Genomic DNA, 18,457 nt, shown 5'->3' on the forward strand with positions numbered 1-18,457 from the left:
ACAAAAACGTTTAAAAATTTTCCAAAATATCATCTTCTGTGTTCCAAAGTAGAAAAAAAGTCATATAGGGTTGGAACGACATGAGGGTGACTAAATGATGACAGAATTTTCATATTTGCATTTGCTATCCCTTTACTAAAACAAAACAAGAACAATGGGAGCAATTATAAAACACTTTCTGTGGCGTTAGTACAGCGCAGTGTTGAAGACAGGACCATATGGCGGCACTGGGCAGCAGAACGCATATAAGTGGTGCATGAGTGGTTAGAAGCACCCGAGGGAAACCAAGCCACAACTTCATTAACGCAACATAGATCAGAACTGTCAAGCAGGCAGCTCCTCCAGCACACTGTCCAAGGCCGCGGTTATGCCATCCGCGCAGCACCGCTCATAAACAGCCCTCAAAACTCCCACGGAGTCTCTGGCTTTCTGAAGCCGCAGATAAATTACACATTTCTTTCCAATTTAATGGATGACTTGGGTCGGCTTCTGCTTTACGCAACCTGGCAATGCCATGTGTGACCTGACAGATGCCTCATCCAGTTCTGGGCAGTCAGACATTTACTTTGGGATGAGGTTAGTGATATGCCAGCCGATGTGGGGTGGAAATGATTAACCACTGAATACACTCAAGGGTGAGAGCTACACTGAAACATAACACTAGCTGCGGTCAGCATAGACATGTAGTCTAGACAGTCATTGTTTCAGCAACCAAAAACTATGCAAAACTTTAAGGAGGCATATCAACTGAAAACAAATGCTTCAAGCTGAATTGTGTTCCCATCTTGGATGTGATGCTAATTAGACAGTTTGACAGATACAGCCTTTACACTATTTAATGTTTCTATGACTGCTGACCTGTGTTGCAGGGCTGGGTCTCGCTAACCACTTACAATACAAAAAACATTGCAATACATTGTAGGATCATAACTGCTTCTGCTCATAATAAATTCTGAAATAATGCTAGTGTTTAACTTCGATAAAAATGTCAAAAATAAATAGTCCAGAGAGATGCAGTGCACATTTTCAGATGACATTCTTAATTCTTAGATCTGCATGGAATTATATACCCTATATTGCCAAAAGTATTGGGACACCCCTCGAAATCATTGAATTCAGGTGTTCCAATCACTTCCATGGCCACAGCACCTAGGCATGCAGACTGCTTCTACAAACATTTGTGAAAGAATGGGTCACTCTCAGGAGCTCAGTGAATTCAAGTGTGGTACCGTGATAGGTTGCCACCTGTGCAACAAGTCCATTCGTGAAATTTCCTCACTACTAAATATTCAGCGGTCAACTGTTAGTGGTATCATAAAGTGGAAGCAACTGGGAACAACAGCAACTCAGCCACGAAGTGGTAGGCCACGTAATCACAGAGCGGGGTCAGCCCATGCTGAGGCGTACAGTGCGCAGAAGTTGCCAACTTTCTGCAGAGTCAATAGCTACAGACCTCCAAACTTCGCGTGGCCTTCAGATTAGCTCAAGAACAGTGCGTAGAGAGCTTCATGGAATGGGTTTCCAAGGCTGAGCAGCTGCATCCAAGCCTTACATCACCAAGTGCAGTGCAAAGCATTGGATGCAGTGGTGTAAAGCACGCCGCCACTAGACTCTAGAACAGTGGAGACGTGTTCTTTGGAATGACAAATCTGGGTTTGGCGGTTGCCAGGAGAACGGTGCTTGCCTGACTGTATTGTGCCAAGTGTAAAGTTTGGTGGAGGGGGGATTATGGTGTGGGGTTGTTTTTCAGGGGTTGGGCTTGGTCCCTTAGTTCCAGTGAAATGAACTCATAATGCTTCAGCATACCAAGATGTTTTGGACAATTTCATGCTCCCAACTTTGTGGGAACAGTTTGGGGATGGCCCCTTCCAACAGGACTGTGCACCAGTGCACAAAGTAAGGTCCATAAAGACATGGATGATTGAGTTTGGTGTGGAGGAACTTGACTGGCCTGCACAGAGTCCTGACCTCAATCCGATAGAACACCTTTGGGATGAATTAGAGCGGAGACTGTGAGCCAGGACTTCTCGTCCAACATCACTGCCTGACCTCACAAATGCGCTTCTAGAAGAATGGTCAAAAATTCCCACACTCCTAAAACACACTCCTAAACCTTGTGGAAAGCCTTCCCAGATGAGTTGAAGCTGTAATAGCTGCAAAGGGTGGGCCAACTCCATATTAAACTCTTACGGATTAAGAATGGGATGTCATTAAATTTCATGTGCACGTAAAGGCAGGCGTCCCAAAACTTTTGGCAATATAGTATAAATGCACAAATAAAAATTATACAAGATACATGGTTTTAAAGTACCAATGAATAGAGTGTTGCAGGGATTATGTGTTTTTGTAGGAAACCCTAGAAGTTAGCATCACCCTGGTTTCTTTGACAAAAAGCCAATATGATTTTTTTCCATTGGGCTATTGAACTATTGCAGAAAATAAGCTCTGTGACCAACCAAAGTTTACGATTCACTGAAGGTTTGTACAGTAAATATGCTTGACTATTAAAGGGGTGGTTCAATGCAATTTCACTTTTTTAACTTTAGTTAGTGTGTACTGTTGCTGCTTTAGCATAAACAGTATCTGCAAAGTTACAGCGCTGAAAGTTCAATGCAAAGGAAGATATTGTCTTTTAAAGTTAAGGCATTTTAATGCCTACAAAAACGACCGGTTTGGACTACAACAAGCTTCTTCCCGGGTTGGTGACATCATAAACCCTACAAAACGCCCCTGGGAACACGCAACAAAGTGGGCGAGGCCATGTCGCGCAGCATAATGGAAGCGGAAGAGTTTTGTACACCAGACGCGAGCGACGCGTCAAAAGATAATAGAACCCATTATAATCTGTGATATTTTCTACACTGGATGCGGCGCTGAAGACAGCTTCCAGAATATACACGAGATAATGCTGAATTTACACAAAGGCTTTTACTGAAAGAAGCAGTTCCCACTTTAAAAGCAGAAGCTGCTGTTTATTGGCTTCAAACCCTAAGTACGTTTTATTGTTTGTATGTCTTTTAAACATATAGTTCTGTTGCTATTTTTGGTTGCATCAAGGACATATACAAAGAGCAACTCGTTTTTTAACTTCGCTAGCCAGTTCTATTGCATACTTCTCCAACAAACGCCAACAAATACCAACAAACGTCTATGTTCATAGACAAATAATTGTTCATGCTATAAATTAAACAATACCTTTACAAAAATGCTACTACTCAGCCATGTATTCAGCTACAGTAAAGCTTTAATCAGGATAAAACTACTGAAAGCTAACAAACAGCAGTGACAGCATCTAAACACTTTGACACAAATACTAAATGAAATACCATTCATAAACATCCTTTAAAAGCCGCGATTGCAGAGGTTCTGCCTGACCCTCTTCATCTGGGTCTGATTCGGCTCAATTTGATACAGCCATTGACGCCATTATTTACATTTCCACCAGAGCACGTAACAACGAATGGTAAGGGGCGTGGCATTTCCGGACGCTTCAGCGAATCACGATACACTGGGCCAGCTACCAACCTGCTAACCAATCTGAGCACATTGCGTATTTCGGAGAGAGTGGCTTCATAGAATCAGAAAGTCAAACTAGCCGTTCATATGACAGTGGAAACAGAGGTATAGAATAAAGGTAAAATATCTGAAAAATACAGCGTTTTCAAAAAAAACAAAGCATTAAGACATGTTAAACTGTGCCCCCAAAACACAATCAAGCCTAGAAAAAAAACACTGAATGTGCGAGCTACTGTCTGTGAGTGTTTGTGTGCCACAATGCATCAGTGTAGTATCTCAATATGATGATACACACCTGATGGTCTAAAATCACTTGAATGTCCAAACTGGCAAGCCTTAAAACACATAAAATTGACAAACTTTCGTGAGGACGCAAGCGAAAGTGATCTCACTACGGGTCTCGCGCAGCACGCACTGTCTATGTGTGTTGACTCAGCGTTTGAGTTGTTGCTTCCATGCCACTGACTGGACGGGGCAGCTGAAGACACGGTAATATGTTTTTAAGGGGAAAGTATTAACAGGATTAAAAAATAAAAAATAACCGACATGGGAAAATTATGTCAGTTAGAGGTTCTGAATTTCGGTTTCAATTACTTTTCGATTAATCATCCAGCCCTACTTCAACGTCATCACCATTACTCTTCTGACAACAAGGCTTTAAAAGTGGACTAGTTAGTAGATAAGTTTGTAGATAAGCGAGTAGATAAGTTTGCCTTTTCGGTGTGATGATGTTTAATGTCCCTGACAACCTCTGTAGTCCCATTTAGCCACTTGTTAGGAGCATTACTAATGTATTTCATGTCGTAGTATAAAACGTGAAAATATCTTGAGCTTAAGTTAAAAACAGACACAGAATTTTCAATTTTAGCCATTTAAAAACAAACTCATTCAAAAAACCCATGGACTATGGGAAGAAGGAACCAACAGAGCAAAAAAGCTAACACATTTCTAGGTGTTTGGACTCATACCTGCAGCACTCTATATACACACTGAGAGAAACAGAATCACAAAATATTTTAGCAATATGATTGCAGTTTGATGTGAGCATGCATGCAGCACATGCAACGTAATCCATTTTTTATTACACTGAACTATTTTTATCTATTAGTTGCAGTACTGAATGAAATACATGTTTATATATAATCAACATTTCTCTTGTTCACCATCTTGTATTAATTCTTTTATTGAGCTTGTCGCAATGCATTCTGGGTTCGCTTTCTCTGTGAAGGATGCATACAATGCTGCCTTAGAATCTGGCCAAAATTTGGCCTCTTAGGAGGAAGCATAACTAAACCGCCTACCTTCTGGAACAGTCTCTGCTGCTCTGTTCACAGCCACATATTCAGCAGATGCTTTTCTTCTTCAAAACAACTTACAGTACATGTATTACAGGTTGTGCCTCCTGGGCAATTGTTATGTTTGAAGGCACAATGATCCAGCGGGATTCAAACCTGCAACCTTTTTCGTTACCAGCCCAGATTAACAAGTAGAGTGTCAACTGTCTGAATTACCCTTCTGTCATAAAGGGCAAAAGTTCAGTGTTGGATAAACACACCAGGAATCCTCCTCATCCGACTCCATGGCTTTGAATAAGCCTGTTATCACTGCCTGTTCATCTTGAGCGGGATCGTTCCTCTAGCTCTTCAGAAGAGTGTTTACTCACACTCACAGGAGAGGCATTCAGCTGGATTTGGCACGGATCTGACTCTCGGCACTCTCACTTTTTCAGTTTTGAACACTAGCTCAGCGCTGCTTATTCTTCCCTTCTTTTGCTATATAAAAGCCTGAAGCTACAAATTATCCTTCGAATGTTTGTGGCTCGGAGTGTACCCTTACCCTGGTGGTGGTGGCAAACATGTACTTGTCCCGTAGCTGGAAGCTGTCCACCTTCTCCAGGATAACTCGCCGGTTTTGCTCGCTCTGGAAAAAGTCTGTGCTGCTGAGGATGCTGGAGTCTCCCTGGGGCTCGTGGCGCTGGACAAACACTGTGGTGGGATTGTCGTATGGCTCCACACCCCTGGGAGAACAGAAAGACACATACATTTTTTGGACATTCATTAAGGCAAGTAGCATGTGGTGGACTTCTGAAAGCCCCTCTCTGCACTTGTTTTTTTCAGTTAAGCATAAATTTATGTTCCATTTTATGTTTTCATGGTTTCAGAAAGTGACCAATTCCATATATTAATATTAAAAACTTCACTTTCTTGAGCACCAAATCAGTAAATTATATACAATAATTTCTGAAGGATCATGTGACACTGAAGACTGGAGTAATGATGCTGAAAATTCACATTTGCCATCACAGGAATAAATGACATTTTAAAATATATTAACATAGAAAACAGTTATTTTAAATTGTAATAATATTTCACAATATTACTGCTTTTTAGGGGTGACCCTGAATAGTCGACGATTTGAAGCTTCGATAGGAGGAGCCAAATTCGACTACCAATCTCACAGTCGAATCTTCGCAGAGGTGTTATGAGACGAGATATGGGGGTGTTCAATATCTGATTTTTCACAGACCTACCGGTTTTCTCCCAGTAAGTTAATATACAGCCTATTATGATAATGCTGTAAATAAAAAAATGTGAAAAGAAAGAACCTGTTAATAAATATTATTAATATGCGTGAATAAATCCAACCACCCCTGTGACAGAGTTAAGTTTCACTTCCATTATCCGTGACCGACAGAGGAGCATCTTGGCGGCAGGGATTAAATCTTTAACAATGTCTGGGATAAAAAAAATCTAAAGAGTAGAATTGGATGCACTAGCGCACTATTTGAAAAGACTCAAACGGACACAGGCAGATCGCGTGAAAGACTGGATTTTTTTTTTTTTTTTCGATCAGGTAGGGGAAAAGTGATTTCAAAACATTTCAGCCGGTTCTAATTTGATTTTTGGATGCTGTGAATGTTTAGCTAAAAAGACTGCCACTCCAGTTTAGCGTTTATTGTCTCTGCAGTTAAAAAGACAAAGTTGACAATTCTGGCTATGCTTTTGTTATTTTAATAATTTCTTTAATTTTAATTTATTTATTGATCACTCTGGGTTATCTAATTGAACTATTTGTGGCTTGTGTTTTGAATAAATGTTCCCCTGCACTTTAGGCAATTTGCACTTGTGACTTGATTATGACTATTTCATTTTTTATTATTATTTTTATTTATTAGAACGATATATTCTGTTCTAATTCAATTATGTAAATTAATTTTTGATTGTTTTTCGGTGCATCGATGTTGCGCTGTAGAGTTAAAGCTTGCTCGCACAGACGATTTAGATGATTTTATTTGATTTGCCGACATGTGAAATGCATATCTATCTGCAGTGTGGCCTTTCTGCAGTTATTTATATAGGCCTATATATTTTTAGATTTATTAATCCAAAATGTTTTCATTCATTTTCATCTATATCTTTGTGTGGTATTCTGTATATCGTGGCTGTTAATGTTTATCCACATTGCCTTTCATTTCAGTTTAAAAAAGATAAAAAGCCATTGTCAGTTTCGTCTGTCACATGACAGGCAGTTTGGTCGCTTTATTAGAAAGTTGTTTCTCTGTGCCATGTGTGAGAGAAAATAAAAAGTTGTCTTAAGGCCCGGTTATAGGCCTTGCTTACTCCTTTGGCCTTGAAAGAGTTTGTGCACACTATTTAGTGGACTGCTGTTTTTCAACAACTGCTTGGTGAACAATAAAGCCTTTCAAACACATCTAAACAATCTTACCATTTGAACATTGCTTCAAAAATAATATACAATATCACAATAATAAAGTAACTAACATGTTTGTATTGTATTTCCTAATGACTTGCAAACTGCTACAATGCAGAAGCTGTACAGGGCATATGCAGCTGCATTTATCATACGTGATCAATAGCTACAGTACTTTCATTTGCAAAGCCAATTCAAGCAACTTTACACTTCACAACTTACATTGAATTGTTTATAATGCCAATTTTCCTCATGTGTCTCCTGCACAATGTTACTAATAAATTATTCAGGGTGAGTGTAGGAGATCAAGACTACAAACAAACGGACGAGAGAGTCTCTCTCCACTCTAGACCAAAGGCCTGACTTCACTTCCTCTTTAAACACACAGGGGTGCTGATTGTTGAGACTGGCTCTTAAATCACCAAGCTAGAGGATAAAGGGATTATCTCACAGGGGAACAAACACACAAACCTCGCCGCTTGCTTTCTATTTCACAACTGGGAGTTTAGCATGTCCAGCAGCGGAGTGAGAGATGGATAAAAATGGGCTTACAGCTCTTTCAACCGGCCCTGCAGCTCCGCCTTTGGTTTGTCTAGATTAAAGCTGAAAACCAATTGAGAGCTCAGAGAATACAGTAAACAAATCACACCCAGAAGGTCTGTTTATTGACCTTTAAAACAGCAGTCAAGCTGTCTGACAGGACTTCCTTTTTCCTTCTGACTGCTACATTAAAAATGTATAAGAATATAGTATGTCTTTAATAGTGATGCACTAATATTACAATTCTAGCCAACACCAATAAATCAACAATTATTAGGCTAAAAACTGACTGATATTAAATTCTATAATATTATGTCTTAGAAACTGTGTTCTAAAGTTTGGGGTTGGCAAGATGTTCTTATCCTCAAGGCTGCATTTGTTTGATCAAAAACACAGTAAAACTGTAATATTGTGAAATATTATTACAATTTACAGTTATCTATTTTAATATATTAATAAAAATGTAATTTAGTCCTGTGATGGTAATTACAGTCATTACTCTAGTCTTCAATGTCACATGATCCTTCAGAAATCATTCTAATATGCTGATTTGATGCTCAAGAAACATTTCTTATTATTACCAACATTAAAAACAGCTGTTCTGCTTAATATTTGTATTTGTATTACTTTTTTTAGGATTCTTTGAATAAAGTTCTAAATAACAGCATTTATTTGAAATAATGTGTAATTCCTGAACAAATAATGTATTTTTTTTTAAACCTTACTGACCCCAAGCTTTTGAACGGTACTGTAATTAAAAATAAAATGTATTATAAAAAATTAAAATTAGACATCACAGCATTACAATGTACAATATGAGAAATGGATATTCATTTTGAGATTTGCTAAAGATTACATTTAAAGGTGTTACTAAATTATTAGTGTCTTTAAAGATTTAATATAACAAAAGTAAACTAAATGTAAAAAAAAATAAATAAATGAGCAAGAACAATTACAGTTAAAAGATTCAAATTTTCAGCCAATAACCGATAAGGAACTGATATGTCATGCATCCCTAAAAGACATCCAACATCTGACACGAGTTTGTTTCTTGCTCGCAACACTTCCTGATCACCCTCTCTAAAATAGGAAAATGTCTGTCAAACCAGAAAAAGGGTAGCTGTTTGAAATGGCTGAGAAAGCTCTCAGAGCAAAGAACAGAAGGGTTATCGTTGAAGTGATGGTGTAGTCAGGTCTCCGAGCTCTCAAGTCATTTGTGTTGGGCCATCGCAGTGGGTCGCTGATGTTATCTCCACAGCCACTGACTGCCACTTCAGCAGATAAAATGGGCCACGGCTGGTAGACACAATCAATTATTAATACGACCGCAGTCTGAGCCTCATCAGAGAAACATCCCCAACAGACTATTTCACAATCAAGCAGTCTCTCTGGACCGCAGCCCACATGCTTGAGAACACTGACCTCTTCCATAAAAATCTCAGACTATTCTGTTGCAATAATGTGCAAAACAAATTTGTTCTAGCATTGAGACATTTCAAGACATTTGAGCTAAAGTAAAAAAAAAACGTTAATCACGTCTGTGATGAATTGCAGTCATAACATTCTAATTAGCTCCGGTCTTCCGGTCGGATCATATCCTGTGGCATAATGTTTACGGAACGGGAGAGGAATAAGCACCGCTCTGTTATTTCTATTTGCTGCTTGCTTTCGATGCCAGTGCCTGATTGTGCAAACACGAAATTCTGGCTGCAACCCAAAGCAAGAGTTTCACATTCCTACATAAACTCTTAAATTGAGTGAGACAGCAAAGAGCATTCAACCCTCTTCAAATTACAAACACAAAATTCCAGTACGGAAGAATGTGGAGAGCAAGAACTGGATTTGCCAGAGATCTTCATGATTTCTGATAATTTTGGTCGTTTATCATATCAACGAGCCGCAAACTCACACCCTGTTCTTTTAGATAGCAATCAAGACCATAGTTATGAGCCACGTATGAAAAATCTGTGCAAATAAGTGGGTTGGAATAACACTGACAAAAGAGGGAATCCAAGCAGATCACACATACATGTAGAGCACTTTATGTTTGTTAATTCACAAGCTGCTCATGAGTGAAAAATAACTAAACTACTACCCCTCAAAAGCCATTACTCCAGGTTTCAGTGTCACATGATCCTTCAGAAATCATTCTAATATGCTGATTTGGTGCTCAAGAAACATTTCTTATTATCATCAAGGTTGAAAATAGTTGTGCTGCTTAATATTTTTGATGAAACCATGATACATTTTTTCTTTGATGAATCAAAAGTTCAAAAGAGCAGTATTTATTTGAAACAGAAATCATTACAAATGTATTTAACATCGCTTTTGATCAAATTAACATCCTCAAAAAAGGATACTAATAAGTAGATAACTGCATTGAAGCTATTCACAGCATTCAATTTAAACTTAATACCAAGATAGATAGATAGATAGATAGATAGATAGATAAATAGAGAGAGAGAGAGAGACAAAGAGAGAAAGAGCGAGACATAGATAGATAGATAGATAGATAGATAGATAGATAGATAGAGAGACAGTCAGACGGCATACACATTCATTCATGATGAACGCATTCAGATTGTGATTTGTGGCAACACCCTCAAAGTGTTTGATCTTACCAGAAGTAGAACTTCACATGCTCCTGAATCAACACCCACGTCTCACCAAAGTCATCTGACTTCCACAGCTGCCAAATGGAAATTAAAAAGAAAACAAAAAGAAGAACAAGTCCTTAAGAGTCAGCAGTTTCTATTATAACAGTTAATATTTTTCAACATTTGTCATGAACCAGCTTCTCATATGAAAATTCTGGCTGATTACCTCTAATCAAAACATGCTGCTTAGTGCAAAATTCAAAAGGGCAATCTCCACATATAGCTAAAGGCCTAAATGGCAGTGCCATTCATCTTATTAAAACTGGACATAGGATATACAAAAAAGCCCAGTACTGAAGGAAGAAAAATCTGTGATCATACCTGTTTATTGGGGTGAGAACTGTCATAACCAAGGACCAGGTTAGGTCTCTTGCTGTGAAGCAGTAAGTCTGTGGGCTTGAATGGGATGGAGAAACCCTGAACACTTTTGCAAAAGTCAAAGGTGTTCCACAGGTAACTGTTTGTGGTGTCAGTAAATAGGTACTGCAAGGGAAAAAAATCAAAAAATTAATTTTATATTATATATATATATATATATATATATATATATAAAAAGAAAGTTTATGATAAATTCAGAAAAATCAAAAAACCCAAAATTATAGGCATAGTTCATCCAAAATAAAAATACTGTCATGTCATGATTTACACAAACTAATGTTACAAATACCATTTTATTATCTTAAAAGGAGATGCAAGGCATCTAGTTTCCATACAACCAAAGTAGATGCCAGTTTATAATGCCAAGCTCCAAAAAGCACAATAAAAGTAGTCCATATGACTACAAGATTTACAATGTAAAATGACCAGAATATGGGCCTGTTTGACTTGAAGACTCAGAGTGCACAACTCATAAGGACTGTCAGGGCTCCAGACTAACATTTTTCAGAGCAGTGGCACCGGTGCCACTAAGTTCTACAGATGATAGTGGCACCAGCACCTGATTTGTTAGGGCTGGGGGTGGGGGGGTAATCAATAGTAATTTAAAAGGATAGTTCACCCAAAAATAAAAATTCTGTCATTTACCTCAAGTAGTTCCAAACCTGTATGAATATCTTTGTTCTGCTTAACACAAATGAGGACATTTGGAAGAATGTCAGTAACTAAACAGAATTCGCCCCCATTGACTACCATAGTATTTATTTTCCCTACTATAGTAGTAAATGGATTAGCATTAGTTTTTGCTTTATCTTTTAGTTTTACAAATCACATTAAAATTAAAGCTTTTAAGTGTTGGAAAAAGTGTGAAGCACCCTTAAAAAAAAAAATCAGTGAAAAGTGAAAATGATATTTCTCCTTGTTTCCACGTCAGCGCTGTTTGCTCTGATACCTATAGTTTACAACAGAGTATACCTCAGTGAATTTAAATGATTGCCACTAGATCTCGCTGCGATGTCATTAATTCTGCCACAAATTCAAACGCTTTCTTACTCCATCTACCAGCGCTTTTAGTAACAGTATCACGTGATCAAGATCGGCGTGCAAGAGCCTGTTCTGAGCTTGCGCTGCGCTGTTTATTATTGCCTTTTGCAAAATTCAAAAGGGCAATCTCCACAATCTCCACATATAGCTAAAGGCTAAAGGCCTAAATGGCAGCGCCATTCATCTTATTAAAACTGGACACAGAATATGCATTATGAGCAACAGAAATGGCAGCTCTCATCAGTTGGGAAACAAGGTGGTCGCACCAGTGCGACCTCAAACAAAATTTATTCGCACCGACAGGAAAAAAGGTTGCAAAATGCGACCATTTAGTTGCAGTCTGGAGCCCTGACTGTCTTTATGATGCTTTTTTGTCTTTTTATAACTTGGCATTATAAATCACCATCCACATTCAATGGCAAAAAAGAGCAGCCTTAACATTCTGCTAAATATCTTCTTTTGCTTTCCACAAAAAGAAACAAGTCATACAGGTTTGGAACATGAGTGTGAATAAATGATGATTCATTTTGGGGTGAACTATCTCTTTAACCTCTGTAGTGGCTGACGACACAACAGAAGATCTATAATTTATAGATCTTTATTTCAGGCAATTGGCACCACAAGAACATCAAAGCATTTAAGCATAGTACAAAAACATATTTTTAACATTATTAATTATTCAGATTATGCATTTCTGCCATTCTAATCTGCCTCCCTTCTCTTTGATCTTTCATTCAAGAGCCTTCCCTATAAACTTCACTATAAACTGTCCTCTCCATGGCCTGATTATGGAAGCAGGGCACTTTCTCTCTCCAGATTCAGAAGCAATGAGGACTGGGACTGAAACAGAAACACTCGACTTAAAAAGAAACCTAAAGCTGTACAGAAAAATGAAAGAAAAATTAGAAAAAGAAGAAGAAAGAGAAAGTAGAGCATATGAATCCCCAGCATGAACCGTGACCATCATCAGACTATAAGACTATAAGTCAAAACAGCTTAGAGAAGTAATAACACGCCTCTTCTCAGTTAAAAAGTAAAAACAGTAATATTACCGTTGACTTATTGGTCTTAATTATTAATATTATTATATAACAATAATATTAACTGAGATCAATATTAATGTTATAATAATATTAATAAAATAGTGAATAATAATAGTCAACAATAAACCATCAGAAAACCTATTCACACTTCCAAGTCAAAGCCGCTATAAAGAGGTCCAGTATGTCTTCAAGGACTCGGATTCAATTATGATTGCCTATCAGCTCATTCTTAACACAGTTATTCACATGAGATTTTACGTCAGGATTAATACTTTATCACGAATGCAACAAACCACACAAGCACCCAGCCAATATCTCTGTTAATTATCCCATTTGTAACAACCGACATTCAGAGTTCTTCTCCACATGTGGACCAACGGTGCGAGTTACTCTGACCACTCGAAATGTAATTAAACAGCCCTGTGCTCCTACCAAAAAGTTGTAAGCTTTACAAATTACACTCGTAATACTTTAGCTTCAATCCTTCAGCAGCAGGCGGCAGCTGCAGCGCCAGCCACATCATTGACTCCAGATGAATGGTCACCGTCTGCTGCCGTCAGCCCCTGCAAAGACGCAATGCAGAGTCCCACAGTGGTTCTGCCACATCTGCAGCTCCCTACTCCAACTCCCACGAGCCTAAGCGCCCCACAAAGTCTCAATGGAGCAGTTAGTTACGGTGGGTGCCAAGGGCAAGAGATTAAGGATATAGCTTGTATTTTTGCCTAGCTCTTGGAGTTGCTCTCTTGGATAACACCATCTGTGGGTGTATAAGAGATTGGAGTGGTGGAAGGTCACAGCTGCAGATGGCCGGGAAGCGGTCTGTGTCACAGCGGTCTTGTATGACCTCGACTTAAACTCACAAAGACAAGACAACTCAAGGATGTCACGCTGATAGGCCAGCTGATGTCTCTTACACACTTACTCGTTTGTTGTCAGCAGGGCTGTGGTAAAACTGTGAGATGACCTGTTTCTTGCCCTCCAGGTCTCCAGACAGTAGAAATTTCTCTGATACATGGGTGAAGGTGGTTCCATAGTCATAGGACACGTACACCTGTTAAATAAACAACAAAATTTCAACCATACACTTCTGAAGTTGTAGCTCTGTTCCAAAACCTAGTAAGCTGCATTGTTTACTATTTACATAGGCAGCTGCCTTCTAAGTCAACATGGCAATTTTCAAATGAAACTAATTTGGTACATTCTTAGGAAGTAACTTCTTTTGTCTCAAAAATATCATTCTTTAAGTGAGCTCCAATTTGGAATCCTCTTACAACTGAATCCAACAGAGTATGATGTTAGCATGTTGCTAAGCTAACATAAACAACTTCATATGTCTCAAAAATAATGCTCCTTATGTGAAATGCACTGGGACTAATTCAGTCAGTTTGATAGCATGTTGCTAAGCATACAGTTTGATAATCTAATGTTTCTTGGGCAGAATAATCCATTTTAATTAGATTCAACTATGTTTATCAATATTTTTCAGTATTGGTTGTTGTTTTTTTCTCCATAATTAACATTACTTTAGTCGCTTTTTGTTACATTTTTATTGTCATAATTATATTGTGAGATGGTTTAGATGGTATTATTGTTCTTTTACTTATTTACAATTGGCAGGGGAATGTACATTTTATGAGTCCAAGACAAATTTCCCATCAAGGACAAATAAAGTGAATATCATTATTTTATTTCATTCATGCTTGGCCACCTTGGATGCAAAATTTCACAGATTGTATCGCAATGCATTCTGGGATTGTATTCGCAAAGGAGGATACATGTGAATGTACTAGAATACGGCTCAGAGAAAGTAAGTGATCATAATTAAACAGTTAATCTTTTGAAAATAAAACATCATCTCAGTTCCTACGAGAATCTGGTTTGCATTTGGAGTTATTTTCACCTTAATTTGCTTTGTCTTGTTTTTCACAAAGAACACCTGTAAGGCACTTCAATCTCCAGCACCCCATAAAGTATAACCGCACCATCTTTGTTCTTGCATTTGCATTAGATAATGTTTAACATAAAAGCTTTGCAATTATCGAAAACTTCGCAATTATTGCCACACAGATAGAAAAATAGCATTCAAGGTCACAAGACAGTCTTTCTAGGCTGTGCAATAAGTTACATCGGCAGCATTTAAAATCATAAAGTGCAGGGAACTGAAGAACAGCGAGAGGCATTTCATCTGTTTGACTCAGAGGGCACTAAAAAAAAAAACTAGCTGGTCGAGATATTCTTGGTATCTTACAATGCAGAGTCCATATATGCTGGAAGTCAAAAAACTTTTTGAAATGATATGGTATAACAACGGTATACTCACGGAGCTGGTCTTGGGATCTGTGGCACCAACGCTGTCTCTGGCTAACGCTACTATGACGTTGCTCTTCTCCCCAGCCCAGTGGACGACCATCTGATTATGAGAATCATTCAGGTTGGCCTGTGAATGCAAAATATGATGAACAACTAATCGAAATGTAGCTGACTAGCTTTAAGTGGAATTTATTTTGCTGTGGTCAGACAAGTATCCAGGTTTCCACAGTACAAATCAAGCCGTCAAGGCATAACACATTACAACTCACTCAAAGTTGATTTTCAGTTTCTGCTTCTCTCACTGGGTTATTTTCCACCAGAGTCATACTGAATTTGTAATATTGGCTAAAATTAATCTGTATTTGACAGCCTTGAGTTTGTGGCATAGACTCTTATGAAACACTGCGGGTGTGCCTTTTGCACTTAAGACTGACAGACTTTGAGAAAACAAACACAACCACAAATACACACAAACAGAACGGAAGCGAGCTGAGCTAGACCACAGCGGCAGGGAAACTGAAACTATGGGCTGCGGTGTCCCGATCTGATCTGTTGAACAAAGAAAAGGGTGTCATCTTTTCATGTCCATCCCCCTCTTCTCTTTCCACTAAGAACAGCCTGTCTCATCTTTAATTCAAACTTCTGCATGAGGACTATGGCATCCTCAAATGGGTTCTACTCTGAAATCTGCTGTCAGACATAAAAGAGAAGTTGCAAAAGGTTGTTATTGTAAAAGAACAAAAAGTTCTAACACCACTTCTTTTCCTATCTAAGGAACAAGTTGTGGATCATTGGCAAACAACAGGTTTACTTACAGCATTATAACAACTTTCAAGGCCCAGAAAGATAGTAAAGACATTATTAAAATAGTTCACGTGACTACAGTGATTCAACCTTAATGTAATGACGCAATGAGAATATTTTTTGCGCATTCTCATTAATTACTCACATTAATTACTCACCCTTATGTCGTTCCACACCCGTAAGACCTTCGTTCATCTTCGGAACACAAATTAAGATATTTTTGATAAAATCCGATGGCTCAGTGAGGCCTCCGTTGACAGCAAGATAATTAACACTTTCAAATGCCCAGAAAGCTACTAGAGACATATTTAAAACAGTTCATGTGACTACAGTGGTTCAACCTTAATGTTATGAAGCGACAAGAATACTTTTTGTGTGCCAAAAAAACAAAATAATGACTTTATTTTAACAATATCTAGTGATGGGCGATTTCAAAACACTGCTTTGTGAAGCTTCGAAGCTTTACGAATCTTTTGTCTCAAATCAGTGGTTCGGAGCGTGTATCAAACTGCCAAAGTCACGTGATTTCAGTAAACGAGGCTTCGCTACGTCATACGTCATGGTTCATGTGACTTTGGCAGTTCGAAGCGAATTTTAAATATGTCTTTAGTACCTTTCTGGGCATTTGAAAGTGTTAATTATCTTGCTGTCAATGGAGGCCTCACTGAGCCATCGGATTTTATCAAAAATATCTTAATTTGTGTTCCGAAGATGAACGAAGGTCTTACAGGTGTAGAACGAAATGAGGGTGAGTAATTTATGACAGAATTTTCATTTAACTAACCCTTTAAGGTTGAACGACTAGTCACGTGGACAATTTAATCGATGTCTTTACTACTTTTCTAGACCTTGAATGTGGTAATTACGTTGCTTTCTCCTGGGGATCAGAAACCTCTCGGATTTCATCAAAAATATTTTCATTTGTGTTCCGAAAATGAACGAAGGTCTTACCCTTTAACGTTAGCTTGTTAAAATTACTCATTTTTTGAAAGGTCACATTATAGACTTTCAACAAAAGCAGCAGACATTCAACAAAAGAAAAATACTTCCATATGTTATAGAATTTAAAAATATATATATATATACAGCATAGGCTTAGCAAACGAGGTATACTGATATTCAAATTGGGAATATTTGTTTTTTGTAACGTACAAACAGTGACTCCTCAAATTACCTCACCTTGAATGTACAGTCATATTTTTATTCACCATGACAAGGCAGTAAATCTCCCTGTCTTGTAGGCCTGCTTGGCAAGCACCGTGTTAGTACAACAGAGAGACTTTAGGAGACTGACAGAGCTGTTAGGAAAACTTACAGCAGTGGTTTTACATACAATCTCAAAGCACTAGGTTTATTTGACCTCTATTCATGATATATGACAGCTGTATAATCCATATTTTCCTAAAAGGCATTCAATTTAATCATATTAACTCAGTTAATAAAGTATGTTACATTCTAAATGTGATGCATAACAACATTTTTCAACAATGTGCCAATGTTTTAATGACCTGTCCAACATATTTGTTTTAAACTACTCAAAGTAGAAGTAAATTTAATCACATCCCATCTGCCACCAGTCAAACAACCAGTTAGTCCTGCCCCAAACTCCTGGCTGTAAATGTTCATGTTTTGAGGCTGCTTAAACAAACAGAACAATGGTTTGATGCTTCAGAGCGTGTGAGTTTATGAAGAACTGGAAACACCACTTGTACAATGTAAATACATGACTTTGCACAGTTTTTGAATTAAAATTTACAATGAATTACATATAAAAATAAAATAATACATTGATAACTCATTTTAATGCAACCATTAAAGTGCTTTTTTATTATTATTGGCTTATCTTAATCCATTTGCCAACTGTTTTCTTTTTTTTAATTATCAGTGTGCAAAATGTTTTTTATTCATCAATGCCATTAGACAGTTTATTGAACACCCATGGGAACAATCAATGAACTTTTGTCCAAATTAGTGTGGAGAAAATGTCAATTTGTACTTCAAATGGTTTATGGTTGACTGTTGGTTTTATAACAGCTGATTAATCTCTAAACACCGTTCCAGCTCCCCTCCCCTCCATCTCATCAGTACGTGTAGAAGAGCTTTTCCCACAACCTTGCCAACAAACACTGTAAAAGAGCAAATGGTTGCAACCTGATCCATTTCAGCCTGGCAAACTCTTGTGTCTGCTTATTCAGAGAGTTAAAGGCCTGTCTGCAACGTCTGGTTATCCTGCAAATGGACTTTCTGCTAATCTAACAGGGCCCTCTTTTAAGCTGACACCATAATATCCCGAAAGCATCAACAGTAAGACAAGTGCAATTAACTTCATGTTCCTTCTTGCTTGAAAAAAGCAATGAGGAATGAGAGACAGAAAAAATAAAATTATGTTTTTCAGTTTCTTATGTATTATTCAGAAGGGAAACAGAAGGAAAGGAGGCAGAATGAGAGAGTGGAAGC

General features: G+C 38.0%; 1 protein-coding gene across 1 annotated transcript in view; it reads right to left on the reverse strand.

The window, feature by feature from the left end:
- sorl1 (sortilin-related receptor, L(DLR class) A repeats containing) overlaps positions 1–18,457 on the reverse strand; it is a 65,696-nt gene that overhangs the window by 42,912 nt on the left and 4,327 nt on the right. The window contains exons 2-6 of the mRNA XM_051861919.1: positions 15,207–15,323; positions 13,809–13,937; positions 10,746–10,907; positions 10,389–10,456; positions 5,353–5,533 (exon numbers count right to left, since the gene is read on the reverse strand). Coding sequence (XP_051717879.1) covers positions 5,353–5,533; positions 10,389–10,456; positions 10,746–10,907; positions 13,809–13,937; positions 15,207–15,323 — 657 coding nt within the window. The remainder of the gene's footprint in view (positions 1–5,352; positions 5,534–10,388; positions 10,457–10,745; positions 10,908–13,808; positions 13,938–15,206; positions 15,324–18,457) is intronic.

The sequence above is a fragment of the Ctenopharyngodon idella genome, chromosome 15, assembly GCF_019924925.1.
Source record: "Ctenopharyngodon idella isolate HZGC_01 chromosome 15, HZGC01, whole genome shotgun sequence".
NCBI classification, from domain to species: domain Eukaryota; kingdom Metazoa; phylum Chordata; class Actinopteri; order Cypriniformes; family Xenocyprididae; genus Ctenopharyngodon; species Ctenopharyngodon idella.